This window comes from Myotis myotis, unplaced genomic scaffold (assembly GCF_014108235.1).
Source record: "Myotis myotis isolate mMyoMyo1 unplaced genomic scaffold, mMyoMyo1.p scaffold_m19_p_18, whole genome shotgun sequence".
NCBI lineage: Eukaryota > Metazoa > Chordata > Mammalia > Chiroptera > Vespertilionidae > Myotis > Myotis myotis.
In genome coordinates this window covers 929,013-951,801 of record NW_023416322.1, presented here as the reverse complement: position 1 = coordinate 951,801, position 22,789 = coordinate 929,013, and the positions used below count along the sequence as shown (strand labels likewise).

General features: G+C 52.3%; 1 protein-coding gene across 11 annotated transcripts in view; it reads right to left on the bottom strand.

Annotated features, from left to right (window-relative positions):
• LOC118673380 (serine/threonine-protein kinase Kist) overlaps positions 1 to 22,789 on the bottom strand; it is a 70,107-nt gene that overhangs the window by 19,061 nt on the left and 28,257 nt on the right. For 7 of the 11 annotated variants that reach the window (XM_036344086.1, XM_036344087.1, XM_036344088.1 and 4 more), the window contains one exon: positions 5,593 to 5,927. In XM_036344086.1, the coding sequence (XP_036199979.1) occupies positions 5,593 to 5,927 (335 nt within the window). Of the gene's footprint in view, positions 1 to 5,592; positions 5,928 to 6,563; positions 8,745 to 10,265; positions 10,411 to 10,475; positions 10,579 to 22,789 lie in introns of those variants that run through there. The other 4 variants (XM_036344095.1, XM_036344096.1, XM_036344094.1 and 1 more) reach the window with 4 other exon arrangements.

Sequence of the window (22,789 nt, the reverse complement as noted above, 5' to 3'; positions counted from 1 at the left end):
CGGAGAGCCTGTTTCAGCCCGAACCCACAAGCCAGGCCAAGGAACCCCACTGGTGCACGAATTCGTGCACTGGGCCTCTAGTAAGTAATAACCAATGCTTGAATAAAAACTATTCTTCAAATAAGAATAAATTCAGGATTGATTTAAGATCCAAATGCAAACAAATGAAACTATTATCAAACCACAGAGGCCCTCAGTTTTGATATTTTTAAACCTCTCTGCCTACCATGTCTCAGAGCCACCCCATCATCATGGTAAGGTGACACCTCGGCACCAGGCAGTGACTGGGAAGAAGAGGCAGAGTGGATGCTGGGAAGAGCTGGGAAGTGTTAGATGAGAGAAAGCAGTGAGGGGTGGCTTTTCTCCTTCCCTAAATTTCATACTTTCATTAAAGTTCTCAGAAATTGCCCTGGTCGCTGTTGCTCAGTGGTTAGTGTCAGCCCAGTTAAGGGCATGTATCTCAGTTGCAGGCTTAATGTATGGGAGGTAACCAATCCATGTGTCTCTCTCACATCGATGTGGTTTTTCTTTTCTCTCTCTCTCTCTCTCTCTCTCTCTCCCCGTCTCCTGTCTCCCCCTACTCTCTCTAAAAAAAAAAAATCAATGAAAAAATATCCTATCTTCAGGTGAGGATTACAAAACACAGTTCTCAGAAACTCTGTGAATGAAGCAGTGGTATCAATTATTGTTTATTTACATACTAGAGGACCAGTGCACAAAAATTCGTGCACTGGGGGTGGGGGTCCCTCAGTCCAGCCTGCACCCTCTTGCAGTCCGGAACCCCTTGGGGGATGTCCATTTGCCGGCTTAAGCCTGCTCCCCGGGGGGGGACCAGGCCTAAGCTGGCAGTCAGACATACCTCTGACAGCCCGGGAACCCTCAGGGGATGTCTGACTGGGAGCGGGTCTAAGCCATTAGTTGGACATCGTTAGCACTGCCATGGAGGCAGAAGAGGCTTCTGCCACTGCTGCTGTGCTGGCCAGCCATGAGCTGGCTTCTGGCTGAGCAGCGCTCCCCCTGTAGAAGCGCACTGACCACCAGGGAGCAGCTCCTCTGTTAAGCATCTGCCTCCTGGTGGTCAGTGCATGTCATAGCGACCGGTCATTCCTGGCCGTTCCACTGTTAGGGTCAATTTGCATATTACCCTTTTATTATATAGGATCCTTAGGTAATGTGGGTCCATCTAACTTACCAACTTTGTGCTTTATGCATTTTTTAAAAATATATTTTTATTGATTTTAGAGAGGGAAAGAGAGATAGAAACATCAGTGATGAGAATCATTCATCGGGTAATTCCTACACACTCCCCACTGGGGATCAAGCCCGCAACCCGGGCATGTGCCCTGATTGGGAATCAAACCGTGACCTCCTGGTTCACAGGGCCAGGCTCAACCACCGAGCCACACCGGCTGTGTTTTTCATATGTATTTTTTATATACTAGTACATTGGGAACTTAAGTAAAATTGGCAAAATTTACAGAAAACGGGAGGGTTTACAGTGACGTGCCACAGCTCTACCACTTCCTGGGTACCATCCGCTTGGATGAGCTCCTCTCACACACCTTCACTGGGGCACCTGTCTCACCTGGAGGATGCCAGGTGCGAAGGTGGAGACGTGACACTCCAACAGCACAGGGTGGGGAAGGCAGGCGACTCCGCCAGGAGAGAATGGGGGGGAGTCAGAACAGACACTTTACATCTTTAACTTTTGATCACAGCTGAAACTAGGATTTTATAAATTAACCATTTCCCCTAAAATGTTAAGCACATTAGTTAAACAGACAAATGAAGGAAACCTCTATTTGAACTAGTTTTAGTTTTACTGGGGGATTACTGTGAATTTCATTACGTTTAAAAGTGACATTGTGAGCAGTGATGCTGCTGAACTCAATGAGGGTAAAATAGCATGATGTTGGAGGTATGCCTTAAAATACTACAGCACCGAAAAAGAAAAAGAGGGATAAAGCAAAAGTCGAAAATGTTTGATAATTACTTAATCAAGGTGATGTGAGTGTGGGAGTTCATGATACTGTTTTTCGCTATAAATATCTGTTTCAAAATATGCTTGACATTTTTCATAATAACAAATTCTTAGAGCAGGCTACAAAATTATACACAAACCATAATTGTGTATGTGTGTTTAAGAAAGTGCTGTAAAATATTACCACTGAATATTTACCTCTGGACTATGGGATGGTAGAAATTTCTCTGTAATTTTTAGTTATTTTCCAACTTCTCTAAAACAGGTATGAGCTACTTTTAAAGTAAAACAATCTGTTAAAAATGTCACTGCAGCCCTGGCCGGTGTGGCTCGGTGGGAACGTTGTCCCGTATACCGAAAGGTTGCAGGCTTGACCCTGTCTGGGCACGTACAGAAGGCAACTGACTGATGTTCTCTCTCACATCGATGTTTCCCTCTCTCCTTTCCCCTCTCTCTAAACGTCAGCACTTCAGGACCCAGCCCTGAGGGTCACCCTCTGCACTAAATCACAGAAACTGCTCAGGGGCACCTTCTGACCACGTTTCCAGACAACACGCCCACTTGCTACCACAGCACCGCATGCAGAGAGCCACCCTGAGGGTGACTGTTCCAAATGTCTCCCAGGCAAAAAGAGCTGATACCAAATGCTAAGCTGCCAGAATAACATGACACTGGAAGATTCTCCTGTGCTTGGTATAAGCAGGGTGTTACTTAAAAATGAAGGGCGGTTTACTAAGCAAATACACTTTCCCAGCACGTCTTTCCCAGTGACTTCTGGCTGAAGCCGCTGCCCCGTCAAGGGCTCACGCTGTGAGACGAGCTTTTTGGCTGCTCCTCCACCTGGCCAGAGCACTTCAAGGCCTCGCTTACAGCACCGTCTCCGGCACCTAGCAGCACTGTGGGCGTCACGCACGCACAGAGCCGGCAGGAGTGATTCGCACCCAGTGCTGCACGTCCATCACCACGTCCGAGCGCCAGGCACTGTGGGACCACTGCACACTGCTCCCTCCTGCCCCACTCATGGGGTAACAATGATCTACCAGGACCTCCTATTTTCTGACACATAACATCATACTCTTCCCAACGGCAATCTCTTCCCCGTGACAACTGCCTGCAGAGCCTCACTTTGTCATGGCTGCGCATACGTGGGAGTTTCTGCTGAGGGAAAAGGATTCAGGTCAGTTAAGCGTCTCCTTCTCCACCCTCCTGTTTAAACCGCAGTAAACACTGTTCCCTGACAGCAAGCCAACAGGAAGTTTGCTTTGTACCTTCTTTTATACTAGGCTAGGTTGTCAGAGTTCAGTCTAATTTTAAAGGAAATTTAAAATCTTGTTACAGATTCCAACAAGAAGGTTGTAAAAAAGACTCAAGTTACAAGAAGCCTTGACAAGTGCTCATGGTCCATTTTACAAGGTCACAGCTCAACTCCCCTACGAGTTTATTCAAAAACTTCACCCCATAAAACTACCAGGAGAAACATGGCTGCTGGGATACTCGCGGGGCACGAGAGGCCGCGCGGCTTCTGGTTGGCACAGCCTTTAGAACGCAGGGAAGTAGGAAGGACTGGCAAGTCCAAGCCAGCAGGCATCCCGGTACCACTCTGGTTCCAGGATCTCTGTGCAGAGGGTCCATCTTGACGCCACTCTCTCGGCACGAAGCGAGGTTAGTCGCTGCCAAGCATTTCAGAGCTGCCCTTGCAGCTTCCTGACTATTGCCAATGTTTTTTCATCTCTAACTCCTTTTATTTTTTTTTTTTATTTTTTTAAAATATATTTTATTGATTTTTTACAGGGAGGAAGGGAGAGGGATAGAGAGTCAGAAACATCGATGAGAGAGAAACATCAACCAGCTGCCTCCTGCACACCTTCCTACTGGGGATGTGCCCGCAACCAAGGTACATGCCCTTGACCGGAATTGGACCTGGGACCCTTCAGTCTGCAGGCCGACGCTCTATCCACTGAGCCAAACCGATTTGGCCTCTAACTCCTTTTAAATAAAACTCATGCAAAGATCAGACACACAGAACAGGTCGAGCAGAACTGCTCTGGCAGGGGGAGGTGAAGGGGCTGGAGACCCACCTGTGTAGACTCTGCTTCCCGCCCTACACGAGTCAGGGGACAGTTTCCTGGGCGCGGAACCCTGGGGCCCTTTGGAACAGTTTGAAAATCAGGTAATCTGTAAGCTCAGAGAAACATACGAGCTACACAGAAGGTGGACAGTGTCTTTCTTTATTGTGTGTGAGGAGCAGGAAGTGCCAAAGAACGGAAAAGAAAAACAGCCAGTGTGGTACAAATACGGACTGTAAGGTCCTAGCTGTAACGTTACCGCACATCGAGAAGAGCAAGCATGGAAGTGATCAAGCCCAGGATGGTGGCAGGAGCGAGTAGCGACAGTCTGCTGAGGCTCCAGGCCCTCTCCCTACAGGACCCCTGGTATTTGATGTGACTTCTGCAGTACAGTGATGTTTATTAGAAAGGAAGGAACAGACCCAGGCCGGTCTGTTCACTGAGAAAACGAGGCCCAGACCAGACGGAGCACATGTGACACTCGGGCCTGGGCTCAGGGCTCAGCCACCCTTTCCTTCCAGAGGAGAAGGTCATAGAAAGCACAGCTCTTAACTCCACCAAGAAAGCAACACTGCGCCGAAACCGGTTTGGCTCAGTGGATAGAGCGTCGGCCTGCGGACTGGAGGGTCCCGGGTTCGATTCTGGTCAAGGGCATGTGCCTGGGTTGCGGGCACATCCCCAGTGGGAGGTGTGCAGGAGGCAGCTGATCGATGTTTCTCTCTCATCGATGTTTCTAACTCTCTATCTCTCTCCCTTCCTCTCTGTAAAAAATCAATAAAATATATTTAAAAAAAAAAAAAAAAGCAACACTTGAGCTACTGAGTCATTCTCGAAAGCATTACCTAGTCCTCGATAGAGGGACGGCTTTTAGGATCTGCTTTAGAAGAAAAAGCACTGGGCCATTCAACAAACATCAACCAGCTCATTGCTCAAAACCCTGTCCTAAGTGCCATGTGTCCTGCCGAGGACAAGGACCCGCTGCTCTACAGCAGCCGAAGTGCAGTGAAGGCAACGAGAACAACCCTCACCACAGGCGGATGAGGGCAGGCGTGCTGAGGCCGAGAGAAGGGCGAGAGCTCCCCACGGGCAGTGCTCCAGGGGTGGCCTCGCGGCCCGAAGACCAGCACTTCAGGCAGGACCGCGTGAGCAGAGGCTCGGAGAGCTAACTACCGGCCAGGCTGACATGTGCGGCAGCAGCAGTGCAGAGGACCAGTGGAGACAGGGTTGCCAGTGACCACTCAGGCCAGCGGAGGATGGTGTTGCGTTCAAGCAGCATAAACATGCAACCTGAGCTTCAGGAAGGGAAACCTAGAAGCATGAAAGCGGAGGAAGAGACCAGAGGCATTTGAAGACTGGAATGAGGAGGCTCGGCTTCGGCACCGGAAGGAACAGAGAATGCAGGGACCAACCACGGGAGACACTGCACAGGTCTTGGCAAAACAAGCACAATCGTCACTTTCTGAGGCCGCCTGGCTGACGGGCGTATGAGAGTCCAGTGTTAGAGGAGCTCACCTACCCTCAGAGCAGCCCATGCCCCACCAGTACCTGCACTTTCCCAGGCCTGGAGCTGGTCCTGGTCTCTAGTGGCACTGCCCAGCACCTCCCGGGGCACAGGCTCCATCCGCGCATCCACCTTCTCTTGTTGGGAGGACTGGTTAAACCCTTCAGTGGCCTTTCGGAAAAAGACGTTCAGCTCCTCAAAGTTCATGGCCTGGAGCTCTGCATAGAGCTCTACCTGCTGGGCTTCCTCCAGCTCATTCCAGAACTGCAGCAGGTGTTCCTGCCCAGCTTGGGACAAGCGGAGTCTGAGATCACTGACGTTCATGATGCCTGGGGCCACGCTTTGTGAAAACAGGGGTGCGATTTCTGCACCTAGAAACCTACAAGAGAAAAGAAATCAACAGCAGGTCAAAGTCCAGCCATGAAACCTGGTAGGTTTTTCCTATGATAAGTAAGTACAGTAAACAAACTTGCTGTTAAGACATGACTGCGGCCTGTCCTCACAGTACCTGAAGACCCCGAAGTTGTAAGACAGCACTGAGAGTCTCATGCCGGGCACTGCACTAATCACTCCACCACATGGTCTCCCTCAGGTGGCGGAGCTGGGACAGGAGCCCCGACAGACTGATTCCCGGCGCACACGCCACCCGTGGTTACCTCTCCTCTGTATGGCTCCTCTGACCACTCAGCCATCACTGAAAGAATGTCTGACAGCCTAACAGTCCGTGTCCTCCTTTAATCTCTAGTGACGGCAATAACTCCGTTGTATTCAGAATACAACAAAATTCAAGACAGGACCATACAGAATCAATTTTATTTCAATCATAACTTCTGCAAAAAAGGGATAAAAACATGCGCATTTTCTTTACTAAGAATGGAACCCTAAGGGGACATGCAATACACACAGAACCAGCAATGGGTAAGAGAATGTTTTCTGAGAGCATTCCGTGACAATACAGCAAAATGTTCATCGGCACAGCGCTAGAAAAGAATGAGGAAGTAGGTAACCTACTCACCTCACAGAGAAAAGGAGAGTTCAGAGCGGAAGTGCACACAGCTGTGCCTGGAGGGCCGAGCAGATGACACAGATGAGATAGGAGGAGGCACAGCTGGCGGCCACTGGAGCAGGCCTGTGTGGGCGTCTTGTGTGGATGACGGGAGGGATGTGGGTTGGGCTAGAGGCAAATGCCAAGAGCCCTGAAAACTAAGTAACCAGAGTCCTGGAAGCCAACAGCAGCCCTCTGAACAGGCAGCAGCACTTTCAGAGAGAACCGAGGCGCAGAGGCCAACCCGAGCAGGGCCACGAGGGACGGCCACACAGGCACAAGGACCGGGCGACGGGCGCCAAGGAAGCAGGCGGGTCACTGTGAAGGCATCACTGGGCAGTGACGGCTCAGCTCGGAAGGGAAGGCACCAAGGACACCGCCCGCCGTATGCACCGTGGGGACGGCGAGAGGGGGCATCCACGCCATTCCAACAGGACCTGAGCAGCACCACGCACACCCACCACGTGCGCTCACGGGCAGCACCCTAACTGCTCCGCACACACGGTGCCTCGAGTCCGCAGGACAACTGCCATGCTGCTATGGGGCTACTTTGCAGGAAGAAATAGAGCCAGAGACATGGCCAGGCCCTGAGCTGGGAAAGCTGGGACCCCACCTCAGAGGCAGCTCGGTCCACGCTCTCACGGCCGAGCTACCCTGCCTGCCAGGCAAAGACTGTATCTGTGTGTGCGCACGAGAGACACACGTTATTCACACGGCGTTCAGTCAGGAATACAGACACACTTGATGTTCTTGTAGCTGACTCACTTTGCAAAAATGTCAGTGAAACGGAGAGAGGAAGAGAAGGCCCGGGCCCGTGGGTGAGGAGCTTTACGGGACAGCGTGAAGGAATGACACCCGCAGTAAAACACTTTCCGAGTCACACTGATCTGCGACCACACTGAGGCTTGACCATGAAATGAAAACGAAGGCTTGCTGATGACACGGGACAGCTCTACCGTACTGTGCCGAGACCCTAACCACCCTCCACCGCCTCCCTTCGGTCTCCATCTGCCAGGACCAGCGTCCTCAGAGGCCCCGCACACACTCCAGCCTGAAGTCGGACTTTATGGGTTTGGGAACCAAACAGAACCTACTTTTACTCCTGGGACTCTATTGCTTGGGCCAATGAGCAGATCCATTCAACTCTGGTACCTTCATCTGTGAAATGGGAACAATGAAATTTCCCTCACAGAAGTTCAAAGGCATAAATAAAATAATCTTTATAACTGATGAGAAAATGAGGCTCAAAGAGGCTAACTACTCTGCCCAAGGCTACTTACCTCGTAGATAGAACAGGAATTCTAACCCAGAATTTTAACCCTGACCCTAATACCTAAGACCTTTCCACAATCGGCAGCATCTCTCAAAAAAGCAGAGGAAATACTAGCCGCTCAGTGAAGGCCTCACGTACAGTTGGGGGTATTAACCAGAGCGGGCTCTGGGGTCAGACCGGCTGGGGCCGTGCCCCAGCTCCACTATCTGCTAACTCTGTGGCCTGGAGCAAGTGGCCTCATCTTCCTCATCTGCAAAGCAAGATGAGAGCGTGCTCACGCGAAGGTGAAGAGGATCGATGAGCCAGTGCCATGCTGAGCATTCAGCCTGCACGCGGCACCCAGGAAGCCCTCCTACATGCTCTCGTGTAAAAGCACGTGCGCCCCAGGCCAGAGCGACGGCCTCCTGAACACGAGGGTGGCCACTGTCGGAGTCCGGCTTTGGAGGATGAAGTTTGTCAAGGATACAAGAACAGAGAGAAGTCCAGCCAGTGAGAAGAGCATGACCATAACCCAGTGAATAAAGCATTCCAGGAGCGGACGCAGGGCTAAGGCTGCTGCTGTTCCCTGTGTTGCCGCTGGTGGAGGACAGACGAGGGCCCAGCCACCTCTCACCTACGTGCATGAGCAGGTTCCTCCAGCAGGTCCTGGAATATGCAGATACTGCGGGAGACTTTAAGAGGAAAACTATGGACTGTCATTGCCATTAGTTCGTGTGACAAAGATATCATGAGTACCACGGTCAGCCAGGTGATGGACAAAGCAGTGGACCAAGCAACTCTGCACACGCCCACACCCCAGCGTGGGAGAGACAGGTGCAGTGTCAGGAGTGTGACGAGGCAATGCTATGAAGACAAGCAAAGCAGGACGGTGAAAAAGGGGGGGGGGGCCCGCAGGGGGAGGGGGGCAGCCAGTCCCCAGCCGGTGTGGTTAGCAGGGCCTCGCTGAGACTTCTGCCAAGACACCTGAATGACCAGCACCTTGGGGAGGAGCCTCCAGCTGCGGAGCTCCAGGTGCAGCAGCCGCAGCACAGGCACGTGGTTGGCTGTTCAAGGACAGCGCGAAGGGTGATGAAGCTGGAGCCACTTCACGAGGGCCCCGGATGCCGAGGGCAGCATCTTGGTCTGATTCGGGTTTTAAAGGTTCACTTCGCTGCTGTGTGGGGAAAAGCGGCCAGCAGACCGTCAGGGAACCACGGAGTCACCTAGAGGAGAGGTGGCCGGGGCTCAGCACCAAGGTGAAGGCGGTTCTGGGGCGGCCTAGAGGACCACAGCATCCAGCAGCGACTGCAGTGGTCCCTGGTCCTGAGCGGGGACACACGGACAGGCCCAGACGTAGGGATGTGTTCAGAGTGAGAGAATCCATCTCCACTTCGGGTCATGGTCGGTCTGAGATGGGAGTTCAGAGGTCACCAGCGCCCAGGACACGAGCTCCAAGCTCCATGAGGCCCCAGGGGGGGCAGGTGGAAACTAGAGCAAGGGGCAGCACGGAGCCTGGGACGCACAGGTTTTAGAAGGCCTTTCTATAGGTGTCAGGAGATAGGGTGCCATTACTTAGCTTTAAAATTACCAAGTAAAAAAGGCAGCTGAGAGTTTCTATTAAACCATTTTCCAAGCAACGCAGTCTTTCCTGAGGTTGGGGAAGCTCAGCAGGGAGCCAGGGAAGGAGCCAGGTCCTCCCCCTCAGCTCCCCACTGCTGGACCCTCCACCTGAGGGTGCACACACAGCTCACAGTGCAGAGGGCTCTGCCTCCTCAACGTGCAAGCACAGTATGACGGCATTTTAAGATACAAGTCAAACTTTTCCAAAAAGCCCTTAGATACCTCCCCAAGTTCCGAGGCTTGAGAAAATGAATCCTCGCAAATTAGACAACTCTGATCCTGCGCCGAGACCCCTCGCCCCCCGCGCCCGCAGAGCCCAGAAGGCAAACCTTCCCAGGTAAGCAGCGCCCTGCGGTGCGGGAGGGACTAACCATCTACGGTTTCACCAAGGACACTGCCCGCTGGCTCCGGACAGCGGGAGGGCAGGGGAGGCAGAGACCCGTCCACGGGCTGCCCCCCGCGCCCGCCGGGGCTGGGGCTGAGGCTGGAGCCTACACACCAGGTCCAGGTACAGCCTTGCCCGGGAACGAACCCGGGACCCTTCCGGCCGCGGGCCGAGCTCAGCCACTGAGCCCAGCCGGCCCGGCTCTGTGATGTCCGGGTCCCACCCCAGCGCGCCCGAGCCACGCGGGCGCCGCTCCCCGCCGATCCCGGCCCCGCTCCCCGCCGATCCCCACGAGCGCGGGAGCGGCACCTGCGCAGCGGGGGCCACGCGGGGCAGCGCGGACCTACCGGCGGCGCCCCCCCAAACCCAGGCGGCTCGGGTCCCTGCCAACGCGGCGCCCTCCGCCGCCACGCACCTCCGGCCACGTCCTCGGGCGGCGCCCTCGGAACCGCTGTCACCGTCAGGACCCGCTCCCGGCGCCGCCACCCCCTCCCAGCCGCGGCCGGCGTCAGGTCGCCCAGCCCGTCCCGGTCCACGTGGGGCACCGGCTCCACCGCGCCCGCCCCGCCCCGCCCCGCGCCGGCGGCCTCGTCCCTCCCGGCGGCGGGGCCTCTCGGCGACCGACCTCGGCGCGACGGCGTCCCGGGCTGGCTCGGCGGGGCCGCTCCGCACTTATACCCGCTGGGCGGGGGCGGGGCGGGGGCCGGGAGGGCCGGGCGGGGAGCCGCCGCCAGCCCGCCCCGCAGGCGCCCACGCGGCCACGCGGAGGAGGAAGCGCCGTAGACACGTCAGCGCCGCGAGCGGGGCGGGGCCTGCGTCACTCACCCTCCGAGCGACGCGCCCGTCACACGCGGCCCCGCCCCCGAGGCCCCGCCCCCGAGGCCAAGCCCCGAGGCCACGCCCCGAGGCCACGCCCCACGGCCCCCGCGGCATGTACCTTGGTTACCCGCAGCTGATCGATTTTCTCTCATCTATCCCTCTCTCTTCCTCTCTGCAAAAAATCAATAAAATATGTTAAAAAAGACGAGGGCCTTCGACAGGGATGCTCCCCTCCGCCGGTTGCCCTCCCCTCCGGGTGCCCCCCCTCCGGGTCCCCCCCCCTGCCGCGCCCCGCTGGCCTGTCCTGTGGGTTTAGCCCCAGCGCGGGAGGAGACGCGTTACTTTTGCTCACACAGGCAGGAAAGGAGCCGGACGCGCCAGCATAGAGAGGAGGTAAACTGAGGCAGTGAGCGGGCGCCAGGGTAGGCTCCGCGCCTGTTCCCCCACCCCCGGGCTGGGGGCCCCGAGGTCACCGAGGTCACCGAGGTCACCGTGGCATGTTTGTAACTGTGCACCGCTGCCTGTCCCGGCCTCCTGGGCAGGGGCGCTGCCGGCTGCCGGCTCAGCACGGGCCCGCAGAAGCGCCTTGTCTTTGGGGCTGGGTTGCACCGCGCGCAGTTTTGCAAGAAGTCCAGGACGCTGAAACACGTTAGATTAATTCTACACAAAGAACCCGGGCACGGGGAATTCTTAGGTGAAACAGGCCCATATTCACTGTCAATTGCAAAACCACCCACTGCATCAAAGAAACAGGAACATCCGCCCTGGCCTGGCGGGTCAGTGGTTGGAGGGTCCTGCCTCGGACCCAGGATTGCCGGTGGAGTCCAAGTCAGGGCTCACACCCAGGTGGCGGGTTGGGTTCCCCCTGGGGGAATACAGGAAGCAACCAACCAATGTTTCTCGCACATCATGTCTCTCTCCCCCTTCCTCTCTCTCTCTCAAAATCAGTAAAAACATATCCTTAGGTAAGGATTTTTAAAAAAACAAACAGAAAAATTAACACTGGGTAAATAGGCTGGTAAGTTTATATTCAGGAAATTGAACACGCTCATCTCTCACGATCCCAGACCTTGACGCATTTATCTGACCAATGGAGGGTTTGAGAGCAGGACCTGCAGAGCTCCAGTCTCGTTACTGCTGCGATCCCTGGCGAGTTAATTAACTCTTGTGCATCAATTTTCTCATCTATAAAATAAAAGCAAAAACAAGCCGAAACCGGTTTGGCTCAGTGGATAGAGCGTCGGCCTGCGGACTGAAAGGTCCCAGGTTCGATTCCAGTCAAGGGCATGTACCTTGGTTGCAGGCACATCACCAGTAGGAGATGTGCAGGAAGCAGCCGATCGATGTTTCTCTCTCATCGATGTTTCTAATTCTCTATCTCTCTCCCTTCCTCTCTGTAAAAAATCAATAAAATATATTTTAAAAAATAAAATTAAATTAAATTTAAAAAAGCAAAAACAAATTGTGAAGATTAAACCAGGAAACACAACTAATGAATATAGAACAGAGTAAATACTAAATAAATCTTAACTTTTGATGTTTGAGTGCTTCCTCTTGGGTCAGGCACCGGTCCAGCTCCCGGACACCTGGGTACCCGCACCCCCCTCTGGATCCCGGGTCCCAGGAGCAGCCCTTCTCTCACACCTCCCAGGACAACTGGGAAGGGCCACCCTCTGCGAATGATGCCCAGGTGCCGTGCGCACAGACCAGGAGCCTGCCCCAGCGCCACTGACCACTGTCACTTTCGATGCAGGCAAGAGCTTAGACAGTTGCTTTCTAAAAATACGCTGATGGCTACTCTTCCCACTCCTTGAGAAAGATATTCACGAGGGCTTAGAAAAATGGAAACTGGGGAACATTTGAAATCAAAGTTCAACCCTTACAAGATGTGTCACTTAACCTTGCTAAACCCCAATTGCCTCCTTTATAAAGTGAGAATAATGTCTACTCCATGTGGGTGTAGTAAACGATTAATGAGAAGGAACTGGTGGTAGTGTCTGCAGTGCTATAGGCATTCTATAAATCCTAAAAAACAAACAAATTGTAAGGACAGGAAAAAGGCTTTTCTTTTCCTTTTCTGGGGCCTTTTATAATTTACTAGAACTAGAGGCTGGGTGCACGAAGATCCGTGCAATAGGCCTTCTTTCCCCTGGCTGCCAGCACCAGTTTTCCTCTGGCACCCGGGACCCAGACCTTCACTCTGGCCACCGCCTTCCATCTTCGCTCTGGACAGTCTTCGCTGTGGCTGGAGCCTTCACTCTTTACTCCTCGCTCTGGCCAGAGTCTTCAGTCTCCGGCCAGAGCTGCTCCTGTAGCTCCTTCAGCCCCCGACCCTCCCCTCATAGCTTGATCGCTGCTTCGCCTGCAGACCTCCCCAACGGGCTCCTGGGTCCCGGGGTGCGCCTTGAATGCAGACTGGCTTTCTGGCGGCTCCTGGGGTCAAACACAGGGGCCTGGATGGTGGCTCCCGTTGTCCTGCCCTGCCTGCAGCATGCAAATTAGCCACCATCTTTGTTGGTGGTTAATTTGCATATAGCGCTGATCAGCCAATGGCAATGGTAGCGAAAGTATGGTTAATTACCATGTTTGTCTATTATTAGTAGTAATTTATGAGAAGCACCTGGTAATAAAACCACAAGATTATTGGCTCCTCTGATTCAAACCATTGGGCAGGACAAGTTAAGCTACTCTCAAGGCTACATTCTTGTATTCCCCTCCTCCCTGTTCTTCTCACAGTTTAGGGATAATTTGCACCAAGGAATCTCTAGTTCAGTGGTTCTCAACCTTCCTAATGTCACAACCCTTTAATACAGTTCCTCATGTTGTGGTGACCCCTAGCCATAAAATTATTTTCGTTGCTACTTCATAACTGTAATTTTGCTACTGTTATGCATCCTCATGTAAATATCTGATATGCAGGATGTATTTTCGTTGTTACAAATTGAACATAATGAAAGCATAGTGATTAATCACAAAAACAATATGCAATTATATATGTGTTTTCCGATGGTCTTAGGCGACCCCTGTGAAAGGGTCGTTCGACCCCCAAAGGGGTCGCGACCCGCAGGTTGAGAACCGCTGCTCTAGTTAGTAGAAATTTCCCTTTCCCCCACCCCTTCAAGCAAGCCTCTTCTGAACTCTTCATAACTTTTACTCTAAGCATGTTTTACAGACTTGAAAAAAAACTGGTAAGACACCTCCCTAGAACACCTGTCGGACTGTCTCCTGGAAAGCAAACATCCTTTTTAAGACATCCTCTGGTATTTGTTCAATTTTAGGCCACGCCCTCCTTCTTTCCTTCCTCGCAGTAACAGTAGCCATCATTCTTACAGGTGGGAGTCACTTTTGTTTCCTGCCCGGGGTGCCGACCTTTTCGTTTCTCGGGAAGGAAAATAAGCTTCCTCTCAGCATCTGTCCTTTCAGTGGTGACTTCTCTCACCGCCCGCGCCACTGGCCACACCCAACACGGATAAAGCGCAGAACCATGATCACAGAGCGCTTAAAAGAAAAAAGGTAAAACTGGGGCCCAGCACAAGTATTTTCAACAAACTTGATAAAATCAAATTTTTACTTTTACCCTTTTTTCTAATTTTTTTTCTAATGCTAATGCAAAAACATTCAAACCTGTTAAGAATTTCTGTGAGTTTATTTGAGCCAAACTGTTGACAATTGCCAGGAAGCAGTATCTCAAGGGATTGGGATAATGCTCCAGAGAGTGGCGGTTTCTCATCTATTTTTATACATTGCAATCAAAGGAAGGGACCTGGTGGGTTACATGTGTGGACAAAAGGGGCCACATGCTGACCTGACAGCTCAGGGGAGGCCTGTATGGCGGTCTTGCAAACTGAGAGACCTAGTCACCACAAAGGATGGTCTGAAATTAAACTTTAACTAAAAGCAGTTACGGTGGGTAGTCACGTCCAAGGCCGGTATCTTCACTAACAAGGTCAACCTTTACCTTAACTGAGCCTATTGTCTTTTTGCATCTATGATAACATCCCTGTGAAGTGTCTGGGTAACTTGTAACTTCCCTTTTTCCAGACCCCTCAGGGCACAACAAAATGTGCCTGGGTGCCAGGACAGAGACCACAGATTTCTTCATTGTTATCATGTTAACTGTTCCCAAACCCACCTAAGTATGCGTCTGCCATTTTACTTTTTATCCAATCCCAGAGGCTCCCCCCTCCCCCATTTGCTTTCTCCCGCCTCTCTAATCTATCACCAATGGATTTCTTGTCACCCACCTACGTCCCTCCTTTGATTGCAATGTATAAATACGGATGTAACCCGCCATTCTCTGGAGCATTATCTCAATCCATTGAGGTTCTGCTTCCCAGCAATTGTCAACAGTTTGGCTCAAATAAACTCACAAAAATTCTTTACAGGTTTGAATGTTTTTTTACATTAACACATGAAATCCATTGGTGATAGATTAGAGAGGCGGGAGAAAGGAAAGTGGAGTGGGGGGCAGGGAGGGGAGAGCCACTGGGATTGGATAAAAAGTAAAATGACAGACACATACTTAGGTGGGTGCAGGATAGTTAACAGTCAACAATTAACATGACAACAACAATGAAGGAACCTGTGGTCTCTGTCCCAGGCGCCCAGGCACATTAGGCTGTGCCCTGAGGGGTCCGGGAAAAGGGAAGTTACAAGTTACCCAGACACTTCACAGGGATGTTATCATAGATGCAAAAAGACAATAGGCTCAGTTAAGGTAAAGGTTGACCTTGTCAGGGAAGATACCAGCCTAGGCTAGGACGTAACTGCCCACCATCACTGCTTTTAGTTAAAGTTTAATTTCAGACCATCCTTTGTGGTGACTTTAGGTCTCTGAGTTTGCAGACTGCCACGCAGGCCTCCCTGAGCTGTCAGGTCAGCATGGGCCCCTTCCGTCCACACTAGTACCGAAGCCTAAGAAGGGCCTTCATGTCATCTTGCCAGATAAATACCAGACACTTCTCCCTCGGAGAGTTCTCCACCCTTTGAAAGTTTTTTTGTCTATGCGGCCTTTCAGGAGCCTGCTGGAGGAAGCACAGCCCGAGGCTCCCTCTGGCCATGAAGATATCAACTAGTGCAATCAGAAGGAGAAAGGAGAACCACCCAGACTCCAATGACGCAAGCATGTGCCTGGAGAACTCCAGAGACTCTGAGACGAGCTCAGCTGTGAGGATCAGTGACGAGTCTCACTCGAAGACGTCGGCAGGGCAGCAGGCAGTAGTTGTCACATACACGAGCAATAACTGCTCAGAGAAGACACGATGGTAGAGAAAACCCCACTTACAACAGAAACAAAGAAATTACATAGTTAGGTATAAATCTAACTCAAAATGTGCAAAACCCATGTGAGGAAAACTGTGAAACGCTCTTACACAAAAAACCACCCTCGTTGATTTATAAATTACACTCCTGGTTAAACTATAAATTTATAAATTAGTCACGTTGATACTAATGTGGTATGGAAAAAGAAACACGAAAGAATGGCTAGCAAAACACTGAAAAAGAGAAGCTCCAATAAGATATTAAAATATGCTACGAAGCTTCTATAATTAAAACAGCTTGGGACCTGCACAGGGATAGACAAACCAGTGGAATAGACTAGATGGCCCAAAATAGGCCCAAGGACTGTGTATTAAAGGAGCATCTCGGACCAAAAATTCAACTTTTTAATAAATGGAGCAACTGGGTAACCACTTGGAACAAGATAAAGCCAGACCCATCTTTCACACCATTCACAAGAACAACTTCAAATGCAACAGAGATCTAAGTGTGAAACATGGAATCACACAAGTCCTGGAAGAAAACATGGGGTACTATATACCTGCCAACAAAAAGGAGACTGAAATGAACCGACATGGAGTGACTTTCAGGAAATATTGTTAAAGGAAACAAAGAGCAAGCGAGTATTCACAATGGAAGACAGGGAGCTCAGAAAAGGATGCTTACATCTGCTATGTCTGCTGGCGGGGGCCGGGGGTGGGGGCAGGAAGGACGAACCAGGCACCTCGGTAGCCCCTACACTTGAGGAAAGGCCAGGCTTTCCCAGAGGTGCTACTGAGCCGAGTCTGCCCAGCTGCAGGCTGGGGTCGAGGCCAGGCCTGAGCTCTCATGAGGTCACTGTTTCCCGGAGACACATGGGTGGAGGGACTGGGCTTGACTGTCTGAGGGGATGATACCTCATTCTCTCAGGAGATGGCCCTGACGTAGCTCACCGCTCCTCCCACACTCCAACTTTCTGTAGTTCAGGGTGTGTTCTGAAATATTGTGAAATAACGAATACACCCTGTGAAATGATTTTTCTTTCACTAAAGTACAGCCCCTTGAAACTGACTATCCAGTAGTCCCTCCTTATATGCATTTTGATTTCCACGGTTACTGTCAAAAATATTAAATGGAAAATTCCAGAAATGAACAATTTGTAGTTTTACATCGCGTGCTATTCTGAGAGCGTGATGAAGTCTTGAGCTGTCCGGCTCGGCCTGCCCAGGACGTGACTCATCCCTTTGTCCAACATGCACGCTGCACATGCTCCCTGCCTGCTAGCCACTTAGTAACCGTCTTGGTTGTATGATCAACTGTCTTAGTATCTTGGAGCTTGTGTTCAAGTCATTGACTTAATAAAAGCCCCACAGAGCAAGAGTGGTGACTGCCATTCCGATGGCCACTGGGAGCCGCAGTGCTTCCTCTGGTGAGAGGTCTGTGCCAGAGGAAATAGTCAGTCCAGGCACTTACCGGGTCTGGGAGCTTTCGCCCATGGACCCGGGGACCGACTGGAATTTAGGAAAAACATAAAGAACGGAATGGAATGGACCGGGAGAAAGTAGGGAAGTGTGTTGGTGTGCAAGTTACAGAGATAAACTGCCTCCATGCTCCCAGCGGAGTATGCCTTTATGGTGAGGGAGAGTGGACTTTAAATTCCATTCCCCAGCCACAGGCTAGTGGTCATCTTGTCCACCTCCCTTAGTTCACAGATAAGAAAACAGGGTCTCCCCCAAAACGAAGGGGTTTGCCTAAGGACAGAACAGGTGTCTGAGAGAAGGGCCAGAGCCGACGTCAGCGCTGCTGCTGTACAGTCCATAGTGCAGACTCTCTAAGGCCCGGCGGTGCCGTCTGCAGGGGCGACCCCGTGGAAACCGAGCCGCACGCTAGCGCACCCCCAACCCCTCGCCTGCCTACCTGGCCACAACCAGCCACAGCATGGCCTCAGCGCTACGTCAAGGCCATGTTTGAGTTTAATGTGCACCTATCCTGTGCCCAACTCAGTCTGAATGCCACACACAGGACTGCTGTTGGAGACACCACCCATCACCTTTCTTGCCAGCTCCAATCTTATCTAATAAAAGGGAAACATGCAAATTGATCATACCTCCGCTACACTCACAAGCCATGCCCACCAGCCAATCAGAGTGACTATATGCAAATTAATCCAACCAAGATGGTGGCTGGCAGACAGAGTTGGAGCAAGCAGGAGGCTTGGTTGCCTCGGCGATAGAGAAAGCCAGGCTTCCCGCCTGCCCTGGCCCGGCTGTGTCCTCAGCTCAAGGCAACAAAGTTTCAATTGTAGAAGATAAATAAATCCCAGATACCTGCTTCCAGCCAGCCTCCACTGGCAGCTTGGGTGTCTGGGGGCCGTGGCCAGCCTGCAAACAGCCATCAGCCCCTCACCCAGGCTGGCCAGGCACCCCAGCGGGACCCCCACCCTGACCTGGGACACCCTTCAGAGCAAACCAGCCGGCCCCCACCCATGCACCAGGTATCTATCCAATATAATAAAAGGGTACTATGCAAACTGACTCTAACAGCAGGACAACTGGGAATGACTGGTCACTATGACACACACTGACCACCAGGGGGCAGACTCTCAATGCAGGAGCTGCCCCCTGGTGGTCAGTGCGCTCCCACAGGGGAAGCTCTGCTCAGCCACAAGCCAGGCTGATGGCTGCCAGTACAGCGGTGGTGGTGGGAGCCTCTCCAGCCTCCTCAGCAGCACTAAGGATGTCCGACTGCAGCTTAGGCCTTCTCCCCGCTGGCAAGTGGACATCCCCCGAGGGCTCCTGGGCTGCCAGAGAAATGTCTGACTGCCAGCTTAGGCCCGATCCCCCAGGGAGCAGGCATAAGCCAGCAAGTGGTCATCCCCTGAGGGGTCCCAGACTGTGAGAGGGCACAGGCCGGGCTCAGGGACGCCAAGGGCACAAACTTTTGTGCAGCGGGCCTCTAGTCTATAATAAATCCCATGGGCTCTGTCTTCCAAACATGCCTGCACCCTCCTTCACCCACTCCTCCCCAGCGTCACCTCTCACCTGGGGGACAGCAGCAGCCTCCATCAGGCCCCCTGCCTCCACCCAGCCCATCAGGCCATTCTCAGGGCAGTGGCAGCTTCAAGAATCTGTGCAATTACATCAGCCATCTGCTCAGCACTCTCCTGGCTCTTACCTCAGAGTGAAAATGAGGTCCTACAGGACCCCTCTCGCCCTCCCACATTCCTTAACTCCCCTCATGTTCTCCACACCCTACCCTGTCCCCAGGCCCAGCCACCCTGGAGCTCAGAGCTCACGGAGAGCACTGGAGCCTTTCGCCGTGCCCGCGTGACATGGGGCTCACAGACGGTGCCATAGCTGAACCCCGGCACTGGCTCTCCTGCAAGCTCATGGGAGGGCCTGCTGCCCGTGACAGCACAGGAGGTCCATGTGCGGTTGGTGGTGCCCGAGTCTCCTTTCTTACCTTCCTGTCTGTGATGAAAGATTAAAATTCAAAAACTGTGGGGAGCCAGCACGGCCATGGCATACTCAGCCCCAGGGCGCCTTATGTGCCATGCCAGCTCAGCCTGGTTCAGTGACCCTGAGTGGGGGGGTGAAAGGATTGAGAAAAGACAGACAAGAGAATGAAAGCTGGGTCTCGGTGGGACGCTGCTCCCTGATGAGGAGACAGCGCCGGCACCCACAAGCCGTGTCTTTATTTTATAGCAGGTGCCACGAGGCAAAGTAGGGGCGTGATCAAGTTGTTTACAGCATTCTCGTGAGTTTCAACCTCACTCAACAACATGCACCCGAACTCTAGCACAAGGCACGTGGGGCCACGTGTTCGGACCATAGGTTCAAGCTCACAACCACAGCCGTTGGCTATGATTGTGCTGGGCGGGCCCTGCCCTCCAGCTGGGACTTGCACGTGGCAATGAGAGGACCCTGTCCTTTCATTAGTCCGAGGCTTGAACCTGGCCAAAGCACTGTAGCCGCGCCCCATAAAAACCAAAAACTTTTGTTCTTTTAAAATTTTGTCTTGGTTTTTTTTTATTTTACTATAGCGTTAACATTTGGAATGTACGAAAGAGAGTAGGAAGGGGAGGAGGGGTGACGGAGGGCCAGGTAGGAAGGCGGAAGGCAGAGAGAGGAAGTCCGCGCCCATTAATCCTTACGTTTCTAAGTGCCTTTTAAACCACCCTGGGGAGTGGGAGCAACCTTCTCCTTGGCCATCCTGACTCACCACACCCGGCCCTGCTGAGGTCACTCCGCACCCACAGCTTCAGACAAGACATTCCGGGGACCTTCTGGCGTTTCACCCAGACTTGGCTGAGTTCATCTTGGCCATACTTTTTAAGAGATTCTGGAATCTTCTCTGGAGAGAAAATAAATGTAGTTGGATGTATTCCCAGCAGTTACCATGAAAGTGGTAACATGTGAAGAGCACCCAGGATTGGAACAAGTCCTCTGGGTTGAGACGAACATACCACTCTCTCGCTCGCCACAATCCCTCGTCAAACATGTGAGCACGCACGTACCCAAAGGCCCACACGCCGCCTCCCTCCAAAGACGATTCCATCTAGAACAGCAAAGGCAGCGTTAAGACTGGGCACCCCGAAACTCAATGACTGGGTTCCCCTGGCTTCTTGTTCAGAGCCTCCACCTCGACCCTAATGGTCCCATCAGGAATGCTTTTAGTGTGGTGCCCGTTTTACTAAGAGGGATGGATGCCTTTGGGCAGGAAAGTGTAATTACATATGGAATGCAATTGGCTGGGCTGGAATGAGGTTAGTCACCCAGCAGGCTCGGTGTGGCCAGCACCTGCCCCCACCCCGGGGGCCTGTGGACGGTCACTGTCCCTGCCCTCAGCTGGAACTCCCCATGCACTGCGGTGTGAAGCTGCTCAGAACACAGCGGGCTGGGGGGGGGGGGGGTGGCTGGGGGGACAGAACCAAGAAAAGGCCTTTGAACTTGGGCAGCTGGGGGCTCCATGTGGTTCTCGGATTCTATTCATGTCCCCTGAGGCCAGCCTTTCTAACCTTGCAAGCGCTTTCATTTTCCAGCCGTGTTGCGGGCACGAGCTGGGTGAAGTCTGTGTGTGGAGCATGTGCATGGGGCCCATCTAGGAGATGATGCCGCTGTGTTGCAGCCAAATGTGAAGAACACAATCCAAGAGAGACTTATAGCTTGAAATTCTGGCTACACTGGGGACAGGCTGTGTGAATCAGGCCCCAAAACTACACCTGGCAGGTTAAACAGCTCCTGAAACGAGCCACACCCACGTTAACAGAGACACAGCCTGTACATTAACCATCAGCCCCTCTGGGTTTTCATCCTCCAGCAACACCCCACCGAGTCACACAGCTATCTATCCATATAAAGAGCCAGGGTCCGGACGAGAAGGCTCGACCAATGGGCGGGGGCTGGCGAGCGGGCTGAACTCCGCAAAGTTCCTGGTGGCAGAACCTTTCTCAGACTTGCTTGGTGCTGGACTGGATGCATCCGAGCTCACAGCAGCTCCACGGAGGTTCCTGGTGGCCAGGGTGCAGAGCGGGAGTGCGGGCGTGTGGGTGTGTGCACGAGCGTGGACCCGAGCGACACACACTCACACGCCCGCACCCACACAGGGCCCTCGACTGCGCCACCCGCGCTTCCCTGGACTTCACCCTCCAGCCTGGATCCTCCAGGTCCCACACCCCGGGGTCGCTCAAGTTCAGCAAGAGTTTGCGATTTGCGCAAGGCGCATTGAACAGTTTTCTCTTAACCTGTTTGTGGGAGTGTAATCTGATTTAAAACCAATGGACTAAACAAACAGAAGCACTTTCTAGAAAGTCAGTTTGGAAATGTGGATCAAAATTCAAGTGAATTAGCTTTGGGCCAGGAGTTCCATGTCTGTGACTGTGTCCTAAGTAAACAGTCAAATGAGCAATTATGTTCACTGTAGTGGTTGATGCCAGGGGAAACCGGAAACAACCTGCCCCACAATAAAGGGTTAGTGAAGTAAACCATAGTAATGTCAAAGTCAGGGATAACACTGTAGCCATTAAAATTCATGTCTGTGCATCCAATTCGTTGACATGAAAAGAAGGCCATAGCCAAATATTAAGTAGAGGGCAGGGGAAGCTCATAAGAGTGCATGTATATTTATATGTATGTACATTTTATATGTCAGGGAACTAATAGTTTTACAGTGATTCTCCCTGAGCTCCGCAATTGTGTTAGCAAAGTGTTTCAGGTGTGACAGGTGTCCTTTGGTGTCCCACACACACAGACATGCTTGCCTGTGGACAGCCTGAACCTTTGCCACACCTGCCCCTCTCTGCTGCGGCAACGGCCCAATCAGACATTCCCTTTTATGGGGCTGGTTTCCTTTTCTCCTTTGCCCAAACCACGCCTTTCCAACAAAAGATTATTAACCAAGCAATCCTAACAAGTTTTGCTGCTGACTGCAACTTATGCCCTTTTATGCAAATGTTGTTGCTTTCAAGCCTACCAGGTTGTATTTCTAAACTTTTATTTTTCTGCAACTTGACCATTTTTTATTCACTTAAAATATTCTGGAGTATTTTAAATACATATAGAAAAGTAGAGAATAATATGACAAATACTTACCTATACTAATAAAAGGGTAATATGCTAATTAGACCAGACATCTTCTGGACATCCTTCCGGAAAAAGCCACAGTGGCGGGGGCTGAGGCAGAGGTGGTTAGGGGTGACCAGGCTGGCAAGGGAGGGCAGTTAGGGGCAACCAGGCAGGCAGATAGGTGAGCAGTTAGGAGCCAGCGGTCCCAGGTTATGAGAGGGATCCTGAATGGAGAGGGTGCAGGCTGAGCTGAGGGACCCCCGCCCCCGTGCACGAATTTTGTGCGCCAGGTGGGCCT